This window comes from Capricornis sumatraensis, chromosome 18 (genome assembly GCF_032405125.1).
Source record: "Capricornis sumatraensis isolate serow.1 chromosome 18, serow.2, whole genome shotgun sequence".
In the NCBI taxonomy this organism is placed as follows: Eukaryota; Metazoa; Chordata; class Mammalia; order Artiodactyla; family Bovidae; genus Capricornis; species Capricornis sumatraensis.
The window spans coordinates 70,361,447-70,380,278 of record NC_091086.1 but is presented as its reverse complement, the minus strand read 5'-3'; the positions used below and the strand labels follow the sequence as shown (position 1 = coordinate 70,380,278).

The 18,832-nt window shown below is 43.0% G+C and overlaps 1 protein-coding gene across 1 annotated transcript in view; it reads right to left on the bottom strand.

The window, feature by feature from the left end:
* The window catches only part of SEMA5A (semaphorin 5A), a 549,084-nt gene that overhangs the window by 100,553 nt on the left and 429,699 nt on the right, over nucleotides 1-18,832 (bottom strand). The window contains exon 12 of the mRNA XM_068990538.1: nucleotides 17,317-17,524. Coding sequence (XP_068846639.1) covers nucleotides 17,317-17,524 — 208 coding nt within the window. The remainder of the gene's footprint in view (nucleotides 1-17,316; nucleotides 17,525-18,832) is intronic.

The following is an 18,832-nucleotide window of genomic DNA, read 5'->3' as shown; positions in this document are numbered from 1 at the left end:
GCAGGGCCAGGGCCTGCTCCTACTGAAACATCCTTGCCGGATGCTCAGCATACATCTACTACGTGTTTGATCCTGTTTTCCTGTCAGTGGGAAAAAAAGGCTTCAAGAATTATTTGAGAAGCCTGGATTCGATTTCGTGCCCCCCCCCCCTTTTTTTTTAAATTAAAGCAACATGACCGTGAGGCAAACTTCACCTTCCAAAGAGAAGGAAATTTCACCAAGCCCCTAATTTTGCCTGCAACTTCCCCTTGCAAAGTTGCCTGTAGAACTGAAGCGATGCCACAGGGTTCCAAGGGATACTTAAGCTGCTTTATACGAAAAGCAGCTTATAATAATATCTCTTTTTTCTGATACTACTGATGGTTCTGCAATTTCTTAAAATTACACTTAAAACACTAAAACTTCTCTATAATCATAAGAGCCCATTCATTAAAAATGCAATTTATATATAAACATGTTTTCCTCACAGTAAGTATTTCATACCGCAAGAAACATTCTAATGATCTCTACCAATATTCTAAATTACACCTTAAGGAAAACTAGTAATGACTTCTTATTTTTGCAAGGTGGGTCTCTGAAGGAGGTCGTGTTGAAAATCACAGACTCCTTACTAATGCAGCCATTGTGGAAGTGGCTTTTCTTTATTCCACCATGAAAATGTTTTTCTTTCTGTGATGAATCTTTTCAATAATATTTTTTTTTCTTATTTTGTTAAGAACTTTAGATTATTTTCAGCTAACTTATTACTCTGGGGACTGAAAGTATCTGAATTCAGAAAAAAAAAATGCTGGTCAGAATCCAAGATTTAATTTGAAAACACATTTATTGAAAAGCGTATTTTAGAGCAAATATATATTTAGAGGTAGGCCTTAACTCTGGAAGGATAAACTACTTTCCTTTTTATAGGGAATTTATATAAATTAAAATTTATATAAATTCTTCCTTTACTTTCTAAAGTTAACAGTTATACTATTTGTTAAGTAATAGAAAAAAAGGCATATTCATCAAAATCTTTCTACTGTATTTCTGGAAAGCTGGTGCTAAATACTGAATACCATCCTCTTGTGTATTAGATTAAGTATCGATGACTTCATCTGGCTTGTTTCCATCACACTAACTGCCATTATGTCAACTTATTTTTGATATTAAGAATTTTTGCTGTAGCAACAAAATTTATTCATGAAACATGGAACGTCAGAAGTGTTCCCATCATTCATTTCTTCATCACATGCTTAGCACCTGCTGTGAACTGACCTTGAAAGTGATGGGTGTACCAGGCAAACAAAAGAGACACAGTCAGTGTACCGAAGAACTCACCTCTTAGTGAAGGAAGTAAACTTGAAACAACAACAGCCAGTTGCAAAGGAAACAACAAAAAAATGAAAAGGGGACGAGGAAGTATGCGGAGAGAGGCATTTAAGCGGGGCCAATAAGCTGACTAGAGCGATCGACATGACACTTTTCAGGGAAAATAGAACAGTTTAGCAGGGAGATCAGCACGAGGCAGCAAGACCAGCTGAGAGAGAGCTTGAGAGTCTAAAGAAACACCCAATAAATGGAGGTGGGGTTTTGGAAGAAGCTTGCTGTGTAGAATCTGCTGAGTGCTCCAGCCTCCCTCCCTCAGGACTTAGGTTTCCTTGTAAATGCTGCATGCATCTTTAAAGTGTTTCCCAAATTCTGCGCAAGAATCAATCACATGTCAAATATCACTGTTTATTTGTATTATCATGATGATGATAGTGAGAGAGAGAATAATTTATCGGTTCATGAATGATAGTGCCTTAATTTCTAAGACAATCTCAGGTGCCTTATTCTTAATCACTAAGTCACCATATACTTCAGAATCTGCTTTTACTTTGAGCTGCATTAAAATCATTACACTACTAAAAATAAGATAAAGACATTCCAGTTAGACAGTAACCTTCCTGAAGAAGGGCTTCCCTCCTGGCTCAGACTGTAAAGAAACTGCCTGCAATGCAGGAGACCCAGGTTTGATGCCTGGGTTGGGAAGACCCCCTAGAGGAGGAAATGGTACCCACTCCAATACTCTTGCCTGGAGAATCCCATGGACAGAGGAGGCTGGTGGTTTATAATCTATTAGGTCCTAAAGAGCTGGACACAACTGAGCAACTAACACTTTCACTTTCTGAAAAATGCATTCTAAGACATCCACAAACTCCTCAACTGGTAAATCTAACTGGAACATATTTTTTCCCCCAGTTTCCTCTTCTATAAAACTGGAATAATAATGCTCACCCCACTCGGCTGTTCTGAGGATTAAATTACATCATGTAGTTCAGAACAAAAATCAACCAAACAGAACAAAGTATTTTGAGATGGGATGTACATAGCTGTTCTACTTAATGCATCCATGCGTCCTCAGTCATGTCCAACTCTTTGCAACCCCATGGACTATATAGCCTGGCAGGTTCCTCCGTCCATAGAATTTTCCAATCAAGAATAGTGGAGGGGGTTGCCATTGCCTACTCCACGGGGTCTTCCTGACCCAGGGATTGAAACTTTGTCTCTTGTTCTCTTGCATTGGCAGGCGGATTCTTTACCACTGGTGCCACCTGGGAAGCCCTTTATCCTTAACCTGTAAACATAATTACAAATTAATATATGCGGTTGATTTTTGAGAGCATCTGAAAACACTGTATTCCAAAAATACTAACTCTGTGAATACCTTGGGGCTTTTATTTAATAAGGGGATGTCATACCAGGATGTGTTCCTTTGGGTATTTCAGCTACATATTTGGGTCAGTTTATAATGATTTTTTAACTACTTGCATATGCTCACACAGTGCCATGGTTTGAAGGCACAAGAACCAGGAATGAACTTGCAGCCCAGTGAGGGAGGAAGACCATGGTCATGATCATTGCTTGACACCAGAGTTGATGATTGTTAAGTAAGAAGTCCAGACAACCAGAGCTACAGGAGTCAGAGGACAGAGCTGTGGCCCAAATGAGTTCCGGGAAGTTGGCCCTTGAATGAAGCTGGGGATTAGCTGAGTAAGAAGAACATCCCTGGTCATTATGGCTCTGGGAAGGACAACACAGAGTCACGTGATCTTGCCCATGGCAAGATCAGGGAGGTAAGCCAAGCAGCTTGGCTGGGCCGAAGTTTCCTCAAGATTCCAGAGAAGCGTAGTGATGCAATTAAAACGGTGCTTTGCTTAAGCATGAGGAATTTGTCCATGGTGTATTGGATGCATATGACATCTACTAGAAGATCAATTCATAACTCCCAAGAAGGACTGAGATACAAGTACATTTGAAACAGCATTTTTTTAAAGTTAGGACACATGCCAAGTAAACAGAAGACATAATTACCAATAAAAATGTGTCCACACTCATGATGCATAGCATTCTAAACGCTATGATTTGTAGAGAAAGTTAATGAACTAGAATTTCAATTAGTCACTAACATTCAATATATTAAAAACTATGCATTATTGGCTTATCATTAAATTACATTGATTAAATAAAATGAGGGTATTTCACATTTCAATTTGCTTTTATCATCAAGTTTAAATAACTGATTTGCACTGCTGGTAATAGTAAGCGAATGGTTTTTAAAATCTTAGTAGGGAGATGGAACACTCAGGTTTTCCTGAAAAATTTGTTTTAAAACTGAGCTAGATTGATATAAGTTTTGCAGTGAGGCATTATGGGAAAATTAATAGTTTAAGCAAATAGTGAAAAAAGTGGGGGGTGTCTGAAATAAGCAAAACAAAAATGCTTCCTGGAAATTGAGCAATTGTGATCAATTTTGGTTTCTGATGTGATACAGAGAGTCCCGTTTCACCCAGTTTTCCCACATAGATTACTGAGCTGTTTATTTTGGCCTCTGGGTGGACCTCAGTCTTTGGGGACTTTTCTCTTGGCCAAACACAAAGATTTTCTGGAAAGGCCATTCTGCCCTTTGAAAGCGAAACTCTCCAGGGAAGGCAGGCTGTCCAGTTTTGTACTTAGGGACAAAAGGGGCCCAGAGGGCAAACATGGGCCCTTCCCAGCTCAGGGCTGTTGAAGGAATTTCCAAGTGATGGGAAAATGCTGCAACCTGTGCCAGGAGAAAAAGAAGAGCATCACTGGAGTCTTCTTTCAGGGAAAAGTCTACACTTTGGTATCCTATCCTCTCTACTCTGCACAAGAGAGGTAACTACAGGTTCCAGCCCCCTCTCCTCCCTGGCCAATCAAGGAAAACAATGAAGACATAATTACTTTATGGCCCCCTCATGTTTAATCAAGAGAAACCCTTCTGCGCATGAGGGTTTAGTGGGCAGAATCAGAGGACACAGGAGAGGTCAAAGGGTCAACAGTAGCACCTGAAGAATGTACAAGGTGTCAAGTCACATATTTTAATTTTTACACAAAACTCTATAGGAAAGTAAGTCCAGAGTGGGGAGGGAAATATTATGTTGGCTTCTTATAATTCACTCAACAGATTGCCCATGACTGAGAGAATGAGGCTTGAGCCAAGGTGTTAGCACAGTCCATCCCAGGAAGGACACCCACAATCTCAGCAGAATAGTGGAGGCAAGTGTGGTGCCCACGTGGCCTCTGGATTCTCTGTTGCCCTCTGCAACCACTGGGAAGGGCCTGGTGACAGCACCAAAGATAAGCACTTGACCTTCCTCACACCTGGCACTGGTCAGCCTCCATTGGTGTGTGAACCTCAGCCCCTCTTGTAAAGACAGGTACCCACTCACTTGAAACAGAGGATTACTGAATTTCCACTGACAGATGTACCTGCTGATTGGATGGGACCATGCTGACATCACTCACCTACACACAGAGTGAGGTCGTGGTAGAAAATCCCTTTGCCCAAACAGATTAGAGGTGGTAAATAACTGAATGCGAGGAGCAGAATCTAGGCTGATGGGTCCCCTACATCTCAGACAATGTGAAGTTGTTTAAAGGTGGAAGAACAAATTCTTGACAGCTCAGGGTGCCCTCTGTTTGGTCCAGAGGCAAGTGAAGCATATCTGGACAAAGAAGGCAAAACACGTGTATAACAGCAGCCCTGGCCCCTCAGGACCTGCGTGAACTGAATGTAATACTCAGGCAGGAAAGGAGAGGAGCCTCTCACACTGAATTCATTTGTCAGACCCATTATATGGTCTCTGTCTTTTCGTTTCCCTGGTGGCTCACATGGTAAAGAATCTGCCTGCAACTCAGGAGACCTGAGTTCCATCCCTGGATCGGGGATGTCCCCAGGAGAAGGGAACAGCAGCCCATTCCTGTATTCTTGTCTGGAGAATGCCATGGATAGAGGAAGCTGGTGGGCTACAGTCCATGGGGTCGCAAGTGTCAGACATGACTCAGTGACTAACACTTAACACACTGAGTCACTTGCTCACAATCACACACCAAGCTAAAGGTTTATCCAGATCCACCTGAATCCAGAGCTCATGATCTTTCCATATGGGAGCTGCTTTGTGTTGACAGAGGGATGATGATTTCCTTAAGAATCACTAATTCATTGGACCAGGCTGCAAATACAATCTTATGGGGATTCAGGGAATAAAAGCCAAGGTGTTTCTGCTGAGAATAACTCAGATGCAAAAATCTGGCGCTGCCTGTAAGCTTGCTGCAGCCCAAACTTTCCCACAGAGCACTGTTGTTCAGTCACCCAGTCATGTCTGACTCTTTGCAACCCGATAGACTGCAGCACGCCGGGCCTCCCTCTCCCTCACCCTCTCCCGACGTTTGCCCAAGTTCATGCCCATTGCATCAGTGATGCCATCCAGCCTTCTCATCCTCTGATGCCCTCTTCTCCTTCTTCCCTCAATCTTTCCTAGCATCAGGGGCTTTTCCAATGAGTCGGCTGTTCACACCAAACTACCGGAGCTTCAGCTTCAGCATCAGTCCTTCCAACGAATATTCAGGGTTGATTTCCCTTAAGATTGATTGGTTTGATCTCCCTGCTCTCGAAGGGACTTTCAGGAGTCTTCTCCAGCACCCCAGTTTGAAGGAGTGGTGGAAGAGAGTTCATTACATAGCTTTCAGTCTGCAAGCGCAAACACAGGAGGCCAGTAGAGTGGGCAGTAAATGATGAAACCTCGCAGTGTGAAACCTTTAGTTGTGCCTCTCAACACAAATGAGGTACAAAAGGTTGGTAATTACACTGATTTTAACACTCTATCCAAGATGACTGTTTGGAACCCAGACTGCCATTTAGAAGACAGTACCATGCTCATTTAGGAAACCAACCAGAGAGTGAAACCCTAAAACTGTTGGGTGACTAAGGAAAGCTAAGAACCTGTACTAGCATATTTGACCTGTGGAAAATTCTTTGCACAGTTTCTTGTTCTTAGAAACTTTTTCTCCATTGTAATGACAGTATGATTATATTAACACATTTGGCAAAAGAAGAGAAGGAAAAAAGTGTACTCATAATTTGAAGCCCATAGCATCTCTGCAAGATGACACTCATATGTTTTCTTTGCTTTCATTTTCTACCTGGATCAAATATATGTCTACATCATTGTCCAAGGTGGATGTACCATGATCCTAATGCAGACTGAACTTCCTCACTTCATGAGACCTTGTAAGATTCTGTGATTAACCCAATAATTTTTTTTGTTAGTATTTGATATTCTTTTCCATAGAACAGAGAATTCCTTTTAGAATAGATAATTCCTCCCAAATTGTAAGCATCCTCCTTCACATAACCCCCATTTCCCCTGAATATTACTGAAGAGTAGTATGACATATTTCTTAATTTAGGAGTCTAATTCATGCACGTTCATGTTCTATGCATCATGTTTTGTCTGTTCCTTATCCACCCTGCCCAGGACTTGGGTGTGTGACTTAATGACTCTGCTGGAAGACACTGTTCCAGTTCAAGCCCACCTTCAGCCCACTCTTACAGGGTTGTAATCAGCATGTTGGCATGTATTTTACAGTTGTAAATATCATGTGGACATATATACTTTTCCTTCTATTTTCTAAACAGTGTTAATGATGGCAAACAAATAATTTTAGCTTATTTTTTTCAGTTAAGATAGTATCATATATATGTCTTCATTGTCATCATTTAATGATTTAAGAATAATCCACTGAGGGTGGACTCCACCAAGTCAGTATACATAACTTGGTAATTAATTCCTTTACTATTGGAAATTTAAGATTAGACCACTGGTTGTGATTCAGACATAGCTTAAAAAATAACTGGAAAGGAAAAGCAGGCTTGGAGATTAGGTCCTAGTAGAGTCTAGGATCAGATTTTAATGATAAATCAATTTTGGGATAAAGTCTAAAGTAACTCCAAGGTCCTCTGGCTTGAGTCTAGAAGACATATTTGGGAGATTTTATTTATGTCAGAATTTCTTGTTAGATTCTGAGCCCAGGAAGACAGGGTAAGGATGTGTCATCTGTCATCAATACACTCAGAACCTGGCTTGGTGGTTGGTACCCCCGAGGTTCAAAAAATATACTATGAGTGAATTAACTAAGGAAATCCCACAATCTGTAGAGGCTACACCAAAGCCAGTGCAAGCAAAAGCTCAAGACACTGAGATTTAGAAGACTCTTGTGAGTCCCTTGGACAGGAGGGAGATCAAACCAGTCAATCCTAAAGGAAATCAGTCCTGAATATTCATTGGAAGGACTGATGCGGAAGCTGAAGCTCCAGTCCTTTAGCCACCTGATGCAAAGAGCCAACTCATTGGAACAGACCCTGATGCTGGGAAAGATGGAAGGCATGAGGAGAAGGGGACGACAGAGGAAGAGATGGTTGGATGGCATCACCAACTCGATGGACATGAGCTTGAGCAAACTCCAGAAAACAGTGAAGGAGAGGGAAGCCAGGCATGCTGCAGTCCCTGGGGTCACAAAGAGTCAGACATGACTTAGCAACTGAACAGCAGCAAGTTCCTTTTAAAGGGAGAATATTTACTTTGTAAAATGGGTACTTGTCAAAACATCCTTTTGATGTTTATATGATTCATAACTGAGGGGTTAAGTTTGTCTTGCTGGGGGACTTTTTGGGGATTCTGCAATTTCTCTCTATTTACTGTGTTTGTCTCATCAGGCAAGTGATATTTTTAGAGAATATTTCATTAATAAAGATGCCAATTATTAACTGCACCTCTTAAAACTTTTCTTTCAAATAATATACATCCTGCAGTAACCTAATTTTGATATTAATCGTCTTCATGAGGTGTTAATTTTTTTTAAATTACAGGCATTTGAAGGGAATAACTAGACATCCATTCAACAAAGGAGTTAAAGTTTTTTCTTAATGGTTTCCTCTTTCCCTCCAGTTGTATAAGCAAAATTTAAAAGAGATGTCTCTTATGTTATATATAGGCTGTGGTTCTTCCAGTTCTCAGCTTTTATTCTCTCTCCAAATAGTTTTTTATAACAAGGCAAAAATAAAACAAATACCTAAGGACTAAGGGCTTCCAATCCTTCGGGTAATGTTTTATATCACTATTACACTTTTCTGTGGACTTTCCAGGTGGTGCTAGTGGTAAAGAACCTGTCTAACAACACAGGAAATGTAAGACATGGATTTGATCGCATGGGTCAGGAGAATCCCATGGACAGCAGAGGCTGGTGGACTACAGGCCATAGGGTGGCTCAGAGTCAGACATGACTGAAGCAACTTATCACTCATGCATACATACTTTTCTTTAAAGAAAGCTTTACAGTTTCTCAAGAATTGAGGGGTGTGTGTGTGTGTGTTTTAGGTCATGAAGAAAAATAGTAGAAAGGAGAGAGGCAGAGTATCCATTTGTTAATTTGATAAGTATTTACTGAGCCTGTCTCTGGCCAGGCACATGCTGAAGGCCACAGGGAGCCTAGAAAGACAGTGCCAGCTTTTGGAGTTCATGTTCTCAAGGGCAGAAGGAAGCCTGCCCTGGCAGCCCACACTCAGAATTCTAGTTTCTGTTCTGTGACTGCTGAGTCTTTGTACAATCTCTCTCTGATTCTGACCCAATTCCTCATCTGTGAAATGTTGACTCTACAGCCTAATAGGTTTATCTTAGCTCATAATTGTGGTGGTGTGTCAAATAAAAAATAAAAACTTGATGAGTGTCTGAAGAATAGAAAATATTAAGTGGGTTTAGAGTTAAATTATGTAATTTAATACTTAATGGATGTAATTTAACACCCAATTTTAAATGTTAGTGTATATAATGATGCAAGGCACGTTGCTTCATTCGAAAGGCATATATGACAATAATCTAATTCAGGAATCAGTAAATGACAGGCTGCGGTCCTAATCCAGCCTACTCCCTGAAGTCTCACTGAAACACAGGGTATACAGATTCTTGGCCCCAGTATCCTGGTGACTGTCACATCTCCATGTTGGGCAAAGCTTAACCACAGCTGACCTAAGCTTTGGTGGTGGGCCCTGGGATGCTTCCAATCATGCACGTGGGAGGATCATGAGCACCTGCTACAGAGCTGCTTTCCTTCCACCTTGCTGTCTTCCAGGGAGGGTTTCATGAGATAGTTTCTCATTGCCTCCTGACTTCTAATGAGGCATAGGGTTTCTGCCCCTACTCTTACCCCTACTAGAGTACAGTTAGAGGCCTAAAACTGTAGCACATACCCAGTTCCTCAGCCACGTGGGGCCCAGGTTCTTCTGTGGGTTGTCAGCTGTGAGGTAAGGAACCTGGGTTGCTTTGTTTTGGTGTCATCTGTGGGATAAGGGACCTGGATTGCTGTTGCCTGGCAGCTCAGTTGCTAAGTTGTGTCCGACTCTGTGACTCCATGAGCTATAGCCCACCAGGCTCCTCTGTCCATGGGATTTCCCAGGCAAGAATACTAGAGTGGGTTGCCATTTCCTTTATTTCACAGAATCTTCCTGACTCAGGGATTGAACCCACATCTCCTATGTCTCCTGCATTGGCAGGCGGCTTTGTTACCTGCTGAGACACCAGGGAAGCCCAAGGAACTTGGGTAGCTGATACATTTTCTGTTCTTACTTTCATTGTCTATGTAAGTACTGAACTATCTGACTCTAAAAGTAAATTGTTTTTCTGCCTGGTGAATCTGTGTGCCTTGCTGACATACAACCACACCTACTCATTATGGTCTGAGGCTGCTTCCATGCTGCAAGGATGGAGCAGAGAAGTGGCAACAGAGACTCTACAGCCTGGGAAGCCTGAAGCATCTTCTCTCCAGTTCTTCATAGAGGACACTTGCCAACCTGCTGATCTAATTAATGCAAAGTCCTTAAAATGACTTTAAAGTCTAAGTCAAAAGCCCTACCACCCCACTTCCCCAGGCTTTCCTTTCTTTAGACCTGGGGAGTTTCATTCAGCTGAATTAACTGGAAGGTCACACCAATTCCTTGGAGGTGGGAGGCAGGGGATAACAGCTTGAATCCTGGATGTGATGGTTATAGTCTGAGTCCTGTGGTCATTCCTTTCTTCCTAAAGCAGGGAGATGAGAACCCTATCAATCCTTGGCCAGTCTCTTTTTTTCCAAGTGGCTGGTTAGGACTTTACCTTGGTATTTATATCAGCAGGAATTAAGTTAATGGCTATTCTTGGCTGCTTCATCCTGTGCATCCCTATGAAGACCTTGTACCACTTTCATGCTGGGAGCCCCTGACTGTGCACCAGCCTCATGTGAGGATGACATCAGCTTACCTACACTCCACTTCATGTGAGGATGACATCAGCTTACCTACACTCCATTTCACAGGCTGTACATATGTGCTAAGTTACTTCTGTCCTGTCTGACTCTTTGAGACCCAGTGGGCCATAGCCCACCAAGCTCCTCTGTCCATGGGATTCTCCAGGCAAGAACACTGGAGTGGGTTGCCTTGCCCTCCTCTAGGGGGTCTTCCTGACTCACAGGTTGAACCCTCATCTCTTAAGTTTCCTGCATTGGCAGGTGGGTTGTTTACCACTAGCACCACCAGACGGAGAAGGTGATGGCACCCCACTCCAGTACTCTTGCCTGGGAAGTCCCATGGATGGAGGAGCCTGGTGGGCTGCAGTCCATGGGGTCGCAAAGAGTTGGACATGACTGAGCAACTTCCCTTTCACTTTTCACTTTCATGCACTGGAGAAGGAAATGGCAACCCACTCCAGTGTTCTTGCCTGGAGAATCCCAGGGATGGGGGAGCCTGGTGGGCTGCCGTCTATGGGGTCACACAGAGTTGGACACAACTGAAGCAGCTTAGCAGCAGCAGCAGCAGCAGCACCACCACCACCAGGGAAGCCATTCACAGGCTTTACCCACATTCAGCTCTTCCTAAACACCCATGTTCCTTAGAATTCAGCAAATACTGATTCATGTCATGAAACTGACCCATGTGTGTGGTAAATAAGTCTTGGAGTACAAAGGGCACACAGGAAAAGTAACCTTTCTCTCCCACTCTACGTCCTCAGAAGTCACCACTCATTCTGATCAGCTGCTTTATTCTTTGCATCATTTTTCCATGCTATTTCTTAAATGAGTTGTGCAAAAAAAAGACTAAAATTAAAACAAGATCTTTCCGCTCATTTTTTTGAGGTCAAACTTGACCAAAATATATTTTTAAGATATTGTTCTTTCAAAATAACTTTCTGAGGAAAACAGCTACGGGAAGATAAAAACACCACGGTATTGGCTGAAAGTTACAATGTGTGCACAGCATGGATGGCACAGGCGTCCACATTATTTTGGCCTCCCCTGGGTCCAGGGTCACCTCTAGAACAGCTGGAGGATAAAGACTCATTTTACAGTAGCCCAGCGGTATAAAACCTGCTTTTGGTCTCCTTAACCCAGCCTGGTGGAGGTCACAATAAAGAGAGGACTAATGCAAGGAAGCTGGGGGTACTTGTCAATAGGCTGAGTTCAGCCTGTCCTGGTACTAATTCTAGCTCTCAGCAACTCCATGGAAAATGCCATCAAATGGTCCATCCCTGCTGAAATCGGATGAGTGAGCATGACATATTCTTTGTACCAGGGGGAGCAGAGGAAACCAAAAATAAAGTCTGGGCCTTGGGGGCAAGAGAGTTCAACTCCAAACCTGGGTCTCAAATGCAAGAGCTATGTGACCTCAGGCAGGACACCAGAAGTCCCAGCTACCATTTCTTCATCTGAAAATTGGAGATGCTGTTTGACTTTACTGTCAGGGTGCTGTGATTAAGGAAAGTGGGGATAAGATCCAGCATAGTGGCAGACATAGAAGAATCTTGGAAAATTGTATCAGGTATTATCATTTCTAAGCATTGCATCAGATATCAAACTGCCTTGCCTCTGAAAAACAGATATTAACAAAATGAACAATGTGAGTATGATTCTGAAGGAGATAAGTAATTTAGTTAAGCTCAATTTCTCTTCCTAAACGATTCAAAATTTATTCATAAAATTGATTTTCTGATAACAAAATCACTTATTCTATAATAAAAGGCATAATTAATATTGTTAGTGTATAGAAAAATGCAATAGATTTCTGTGCATTAAGTTTGTATTCTGCAATGAAAGATCAGAAAGAGAAATTAAAGAAACAACCTCATTTACCTTTACATCAAAAAGGATAAAAGACCTAACCTAGGAATAAACCTACCAAAGGAGGCAAAAACCTGTACTCCAAAAGCCATAAGACAAGATGAAAGAAATCGAACATAACACAAACAGATGGAAAGATATACCATGCTCTTAGACTGGAAGAGTCAATATTGTCAAAATGACTCTACTACCCAAGGCAGTCTACAGATTCAACGTGTGCTAAGTCACTGCAGTCGTTTGCCTCTTTGTCCCTATGGACTGTAGCTTCCCAGGCTCCTCTGTCCGTGGGATTCTCCCGGCCAGGATACTGGAGTAGATTGCCGGGTCCTCCTCCAGGGGATCTTCTCGACCCAGGGACTGAACCCATGTCTCCTGTGTCTCCTGCATTGGCAGACTGGTTCTTCACCACCTGGTTCTCCCAGGTGCCACCTGGGAAGCAGTCCCTATCAAATTACCAATGGCATTTGTTATAGAACTAGAACAAAATATTAAAAATTTTGGACAGAGACACAAAAGACCCTGAATAATCAAAGCAATATTGAGGAAGAAAATCAGAGCTGCAGGAATCAGGCTCCCTGACATCAGGATATACTACACAGTTATGATCACCAAAAGAGCATGGCACTGGCACAAACAGTGTAAATATAGGTCAGTGGAACAAGTCAGAAAGCCCAGAAATGAGCCCATGCACCTGTGGGCAATTAATCTATAACAAAGGAGGCAAGACTATACAATGGAGAAAAGACAGTCTCTTCAATAAGCGGTACTAGGAAAACTGGACAGCTACATGTAAAAGAATGAAATTAGAACATTCTCTAACACAGGAGCACTCAACCTCCAGGATCTAATATCTGATGATCTGAGGTGTAGTAATAGAAGTAAGTGCACAATAAGCGTAATGTGCTTGAATTATCCTGAAACCATGTGCATTCTCATCTGTGGAAAAATCGTCCCCCACCAAACTGGTCTCTGGTGCCAAAAGAGTTGGGGACACCTGTTCTAACACCATACACAAAAATGAACTCAAAATAGATTAAAGACCCAAATGCAAGACTATACTATAAAATTCTTAGAGGAAAACAAAGGCAGAACACTCTGGCATAAATTGCAGCAATATCTTTTTTGATCCATCTCTTACAAAAATGGAAATTAAAAAAAAATTAAAACAAATGGGACCTAATGAAACTCAAAAGCTTTTGCACAGCCAAAGAAACCACACACAAAATGAAAAGACAACCCTCAGAATGGGAGAGAATGTTTGCAAACAAAGTAACCCACAGAGGATTAATCTCCAAAATTTACAAATAGCTCATGAAACTCAACATAAAGAAAACACAAACAACCCAATTAAAAAATGGGCAGAAGACCTAAATATATATTTACCCAAAGAAGACATAGAGATGGCCAAAAGGCACATGAAAAATGTTCAACACTGCTATTAGAGAAATAAAAATCAAAACTAAAATATCACCTCACACCAGTCAGAAAGACCATCATCAAAAAGTCTATAAACAATAAATGTTGGAAAAGGTGTGGAGAAAAGGGAATTCTCCTAAACTGCTCGTGGGAATGTAAATTGGTACTGCCACTGTGGAAAACAGCATGGAGCTTCCTTAAAACTAAAAATAGAGCTCTGTATGGTCCAGCAATACCACTCCTGGGCATATTTCCAGAGAAAATCATGGCTCAAAAATATGCATGCATCCCAATGTTCATTGCAGTGCTGTTTACAATAGAAATGTCAGAAAAGTAATCTAAATGTTCATTGACAGAAAAATAAAGAACATGTGGAACATACATAACATGGGGTATCACTCAACCATTAAAACAAATGAAACAGTGGCTCAGATGGTAAAGAATCTGCCTGCAATGTAGGCGTCCTGGATTCAACCTCCTGGGAAGATCCCCTGGAGAAGGAAATGGCTACCCACTCCAATACTTCTGCTGGAGAATTCCATGGACAGAGGAGCCTGGCTGGCTACAGTCCATGGGATCGCAAAGAGCTGGACACGACTGCGCGGCTTTTACTTTCACATTCACATTAACACAGATGAAATGACATTTACAATGAGATGGATGGAGAGATTACCATACTAAGTGAAATGTCAGACAGAGAAAGACAAATGTCATATAATATTGCTTATATGTGGAATTCATCAAAAATTATACAAGTGAACTAATTTACAAAACAGAAACAGACTCACAGACTTAGAAAACAAACTTGTGGTTACCAAAAGGGAAAAGTGGTTGAGGGGATAAGTTGAGGATTTGGGACTGACATATACACGCTACGATCTTTAAAATAGATAACCAAGAAGGACAAAGTTTATAGTGCAGGGAACTCTGCTCAATATTCTGTAATAACCTAAATAGGGAAAAACTTGAAAAAAATAAATATATGTATATGCATAGCTGAATTGCTTTGTTGCACACCTAAAACTAACACAACATTGTCAACAAATTATTGTCCAATGTAAAATAAAAATTAAAAAAAAAAAGAAAAAATAAGAGTGAGGGGACATAGGTATTAAAATGGCTGATTCATGTTGATGTTTGGCTGTAACCAACACAATATTGCAAAGCAATTATCCTTCAATTAAAAGTAAATAAATTTATTTTAAAAAGAAAAAATAGTGTATTTAACAATTATTATCCTATTCCTCTACAGTGTGCTTCTTTAGGCATATTTCTTGAAAATTAAAATTGCTTTTGTCTAGAAAAAAACACACTATCTTTCTCCATAATTTATAAAAATCTGATCATGTAGATGTCAGCTCCTTAAAAACTGATTCTTTTTTTCTCCCGGGAATGTTAAGAGAGGATTTCTTGTCTTTCTATGAGAGGAAGATGACAGAAAAACTTTGGAAGAAATTCAGAGAAACTCTTGGGTTGAAACCTTTAGATTTTCTTTCCTCAAATGGAGCATTTAAGGGTCAAATACAAACTAACCCAGTCTGGTGTGAGTACACAGAGGATCACAGTCTATCAGTTTACAATAAATATCATCTCTCACTGCTTTTCCCTGAGCAAGTGGACAAGAAAACAGCAGGCAGATTCAGCTCTGGACAGAACTGTAAAATCCTGTCCTCCAAGAAGCCTGATACAGACAGACAAGGGGCTTATTCTCCTGAAAGGAACAGGGGAGACTGTCAACTCCTCTTGGGCAGCTGTGCTTGGAGGCCACTGGTGCCTGTGGATTCATGACTGAGCTGCAAGTGCAGTTGCCTAGGAGATGAGAGGCGTGCAGATGATGCCTGCCTTGCTTGACCTGATTCAGGATCTAGTTGCCTAAGTTGCATCTACAAGTTGCTGAGCTAGCAGGGCGCCAGAGAAAAGGGGAACTGCCTCCTGCTCTGCCTGCAATGCAGGAGACCCCTCGGTTGGGAAGATCCCCTGCAGAAGGAAATGGCAACTCACTCCGGTATTCTTGCCTGAAGAAGTCTATGGACAGAGGAGCCTGGAGGGCTACAGTCCGTTGGTCACAGAGAGTCGGACACAACTGAGCCGCTAAAACTTTCTGCAAGGCACTAACATCCATTCTGGCACCAGAAACACCTGTGTTTGTCTCAGGTCTGACTTCTTGTGTGATGTCCTATGTCACATCCCCAGAGCGTCCTGGCCTGGAGCTGGAAGACTGGTGACCTTTCAGGTTCAATGACTTGTGACACTCCCACTGGCAAGACCCCAGCCTTCCCTGTCAACCACTGAGCCATCACGAACTGGGCCAGAACAATTTCTGCCCTGGGCTAGCGCTGTGGGAAACACAAAGCAGAACAAACTGCAAGCAGCCATTGGTTATATTTAGGGAAAGGCTGTTACTAAAAGATAGTCGTTAATCAATATCACTATTTGTTATCAGCAATCACAAGAGCTTTGTTATTAGTTGGGAGGGCCCTAATGTTATTTGTTTCTCAACACCCTGATACCAAAAGAGGAATTTTATTATATACTGTGTCTGAAACCATCTAGAAAGCAATATTGTCATGATTTTTATTAAATATAAGAACCTTTTTCTATGTAAGAATATCTACTTTGCAGAGTGCTTTAAATCTTGCATGATATATATTATTCTGTTAGATGCTACAGCAATTAGTATGTGTTAGATAAGAAAGGGGGCTTGCTAGGTGGCTCAGTGGTACAGAATCCACCTGCCAGTGTAGGGGCCATGGGAGATGTGGGTTATGATCCCTGGGTCAGGAAGATCCCCTATAGGAGGGAATGGCAACCCACTCCAGTATTCCCAAGGGACAGAGGAGACTGGTGGGCTACATTCCATGGGGTCACAGAGTCGGAGACAACGAAGCAGCTGAACACACAATACACATAGGTAAGAAAGAGAGGTTTAAAATACTTTAGTGACCAGGTCAATATATATATAGATATATAACTTGTGCCAGATTAATTCAGGAAGACCAAATATCAGCACAATCACTCAGTGCTGTGGGCCTGCTCAGTCCCTTCAGTCATGTCTGACTCTGTGACCCCTTGGACTGCAGCCAGCCAGGCTCCTCTGTCCACAGGATTCTCCACACAAGAATATTGGAGTGGGTTGCCATTTCCTTCTCCAAACTCACTGAACAATTCATTTCAATCCTGACATCTGCTTACAGATGTCATACAGGGGTTCTTCTTCCAGGGATGCTGATGTATTACGGTCAGCATAGCAAGTTGGTGTGTATCAGAAGTCTCTGCATCCTGGGATGCAGAACGCAAAAGGATGTTCTGGTCCCCATCCCTCTCAGACACAGGAAATCTGAATGTCCTCGGGGCTCCTGAACTCTCTCCCTGGGCGGGGCGTCTACAATGGGCGCCAGCACGTGGGATGGACCCGCCCTCCCCGGGCTGCCCTACCTGCGCGAGCGGTAGAACTGACACCTCTTCAGCGGGATTTTGGCCACGTGCTCTCGCAGGCCCGCGAAGAGGACGCTCTGGCTGTGCAGGATCCGCAGGCTCCTGACGGGCTCGGGTCGCCTCTCGGGGAAGAGCTCCATCTCTTCCAGAACACAGCCACCAGAAGTCTGGGTCAGTGGTGCCCGCACCTTCTTAATGGTGCCATAATCTGCGGAGGCAACAGGGAAAGTGGAAAAGTGAGGTCAGCGGTCTCACCGTCACTCACCAGCAAAGCCACCAGGCTTCTCCAGGCAGGCTGCCCACAGAGCCATCTGAGAAGCTTGGACAAATGCCAGGAGACCCGCCCTGGAGGTGTTCAGTCAGCCACACTGGACATGGGGCCAGGCACCAGTGTTTTGACAGCTCACAGCACAGCCAACATAAAACTGGGATGAGGACCACTCGGCTACCAGCTGCCTGGTCTCCAAGCAGGTCCGGAGACCCAGAGCATGGCAGAGCTTGAAAGAAAAAAAGAAAGTGAAGTCGCTTAGTCACGTCTCTTTGTGACCCCGTGGAGTGTATCCCACCTGGATCCTCTGTCCATGGGATTTTCCAGGCAAGAGTACTGGAGTGGGTTGTCATTCCCTTCTCCAGGGGATCTTCCCAACCCAGGGACTGAACCCGGGTCTCCTGCATTGCAAACTGATGCTTTACCGTCTGAACCACCAGGGAAGCCCACATCAGAGCTTACCGTGGTCCAAAGCAGCCGGCTTTGCACCATCCCATGGAGAACACCAGGTAAGAGGGGCTGGATTCTCGGTGTCAGACAGAGGAGCTGACTCTGCTGCCCAACACAGCGGACCCCAGCTGACAGACGGCTGCAGATATGCAGGCGGCAAAGGAGGCTTCTGCTTCCTTCCTGCCCTGAAAGTATATCTGTCTCCGTGTCTGCATCTAGACACACACACTCTCTCTCAGCCTTGTTCTCTGGGATGCTCTCCTGGGTCTCAGCTCCATGGATTCTTCTTTCTAATCCTACTGAACATCCATTTCGACCCAACCCCCTCCCTCCTCCACGTTTTCTGCTCATCACGGTATTTACACTCATTTTAGTCTTAAGTGCTGCCCCAGGACATGTGGGTCAGGGTCAGCTGAACCACACAGATCCCCCCGGAGCGGCTGCGAGGGACACAGAGGAGGGTCCTCCCAGCCAGTAAGGGGCACGGCACAGTCAACCCCCCAGGGTCCAGACACAGACTCGAAACATAGGATGTTGTCTGTGGTGCGTGGGTGTGAAACCCCACCCCCTCCAGCCAATCTGCCAATCCAGGGCATGGATCCAACCCTCTAGAAGCACCTCTGAGAGCAGCTGGCAAGCTCCTCAGATCATCCTGGCTGAAGAAAACCCAAAGGAACTTAGTTTGAAAACATCACAAGTCTCATTCTATCAACACAGACAACGAGGCTAGGAAGTTTTCTTAAAGAGGAAGTGGAATCCAGAACCTTCGGCTTCAAGGCCTCTGATCGATCTGCTAAT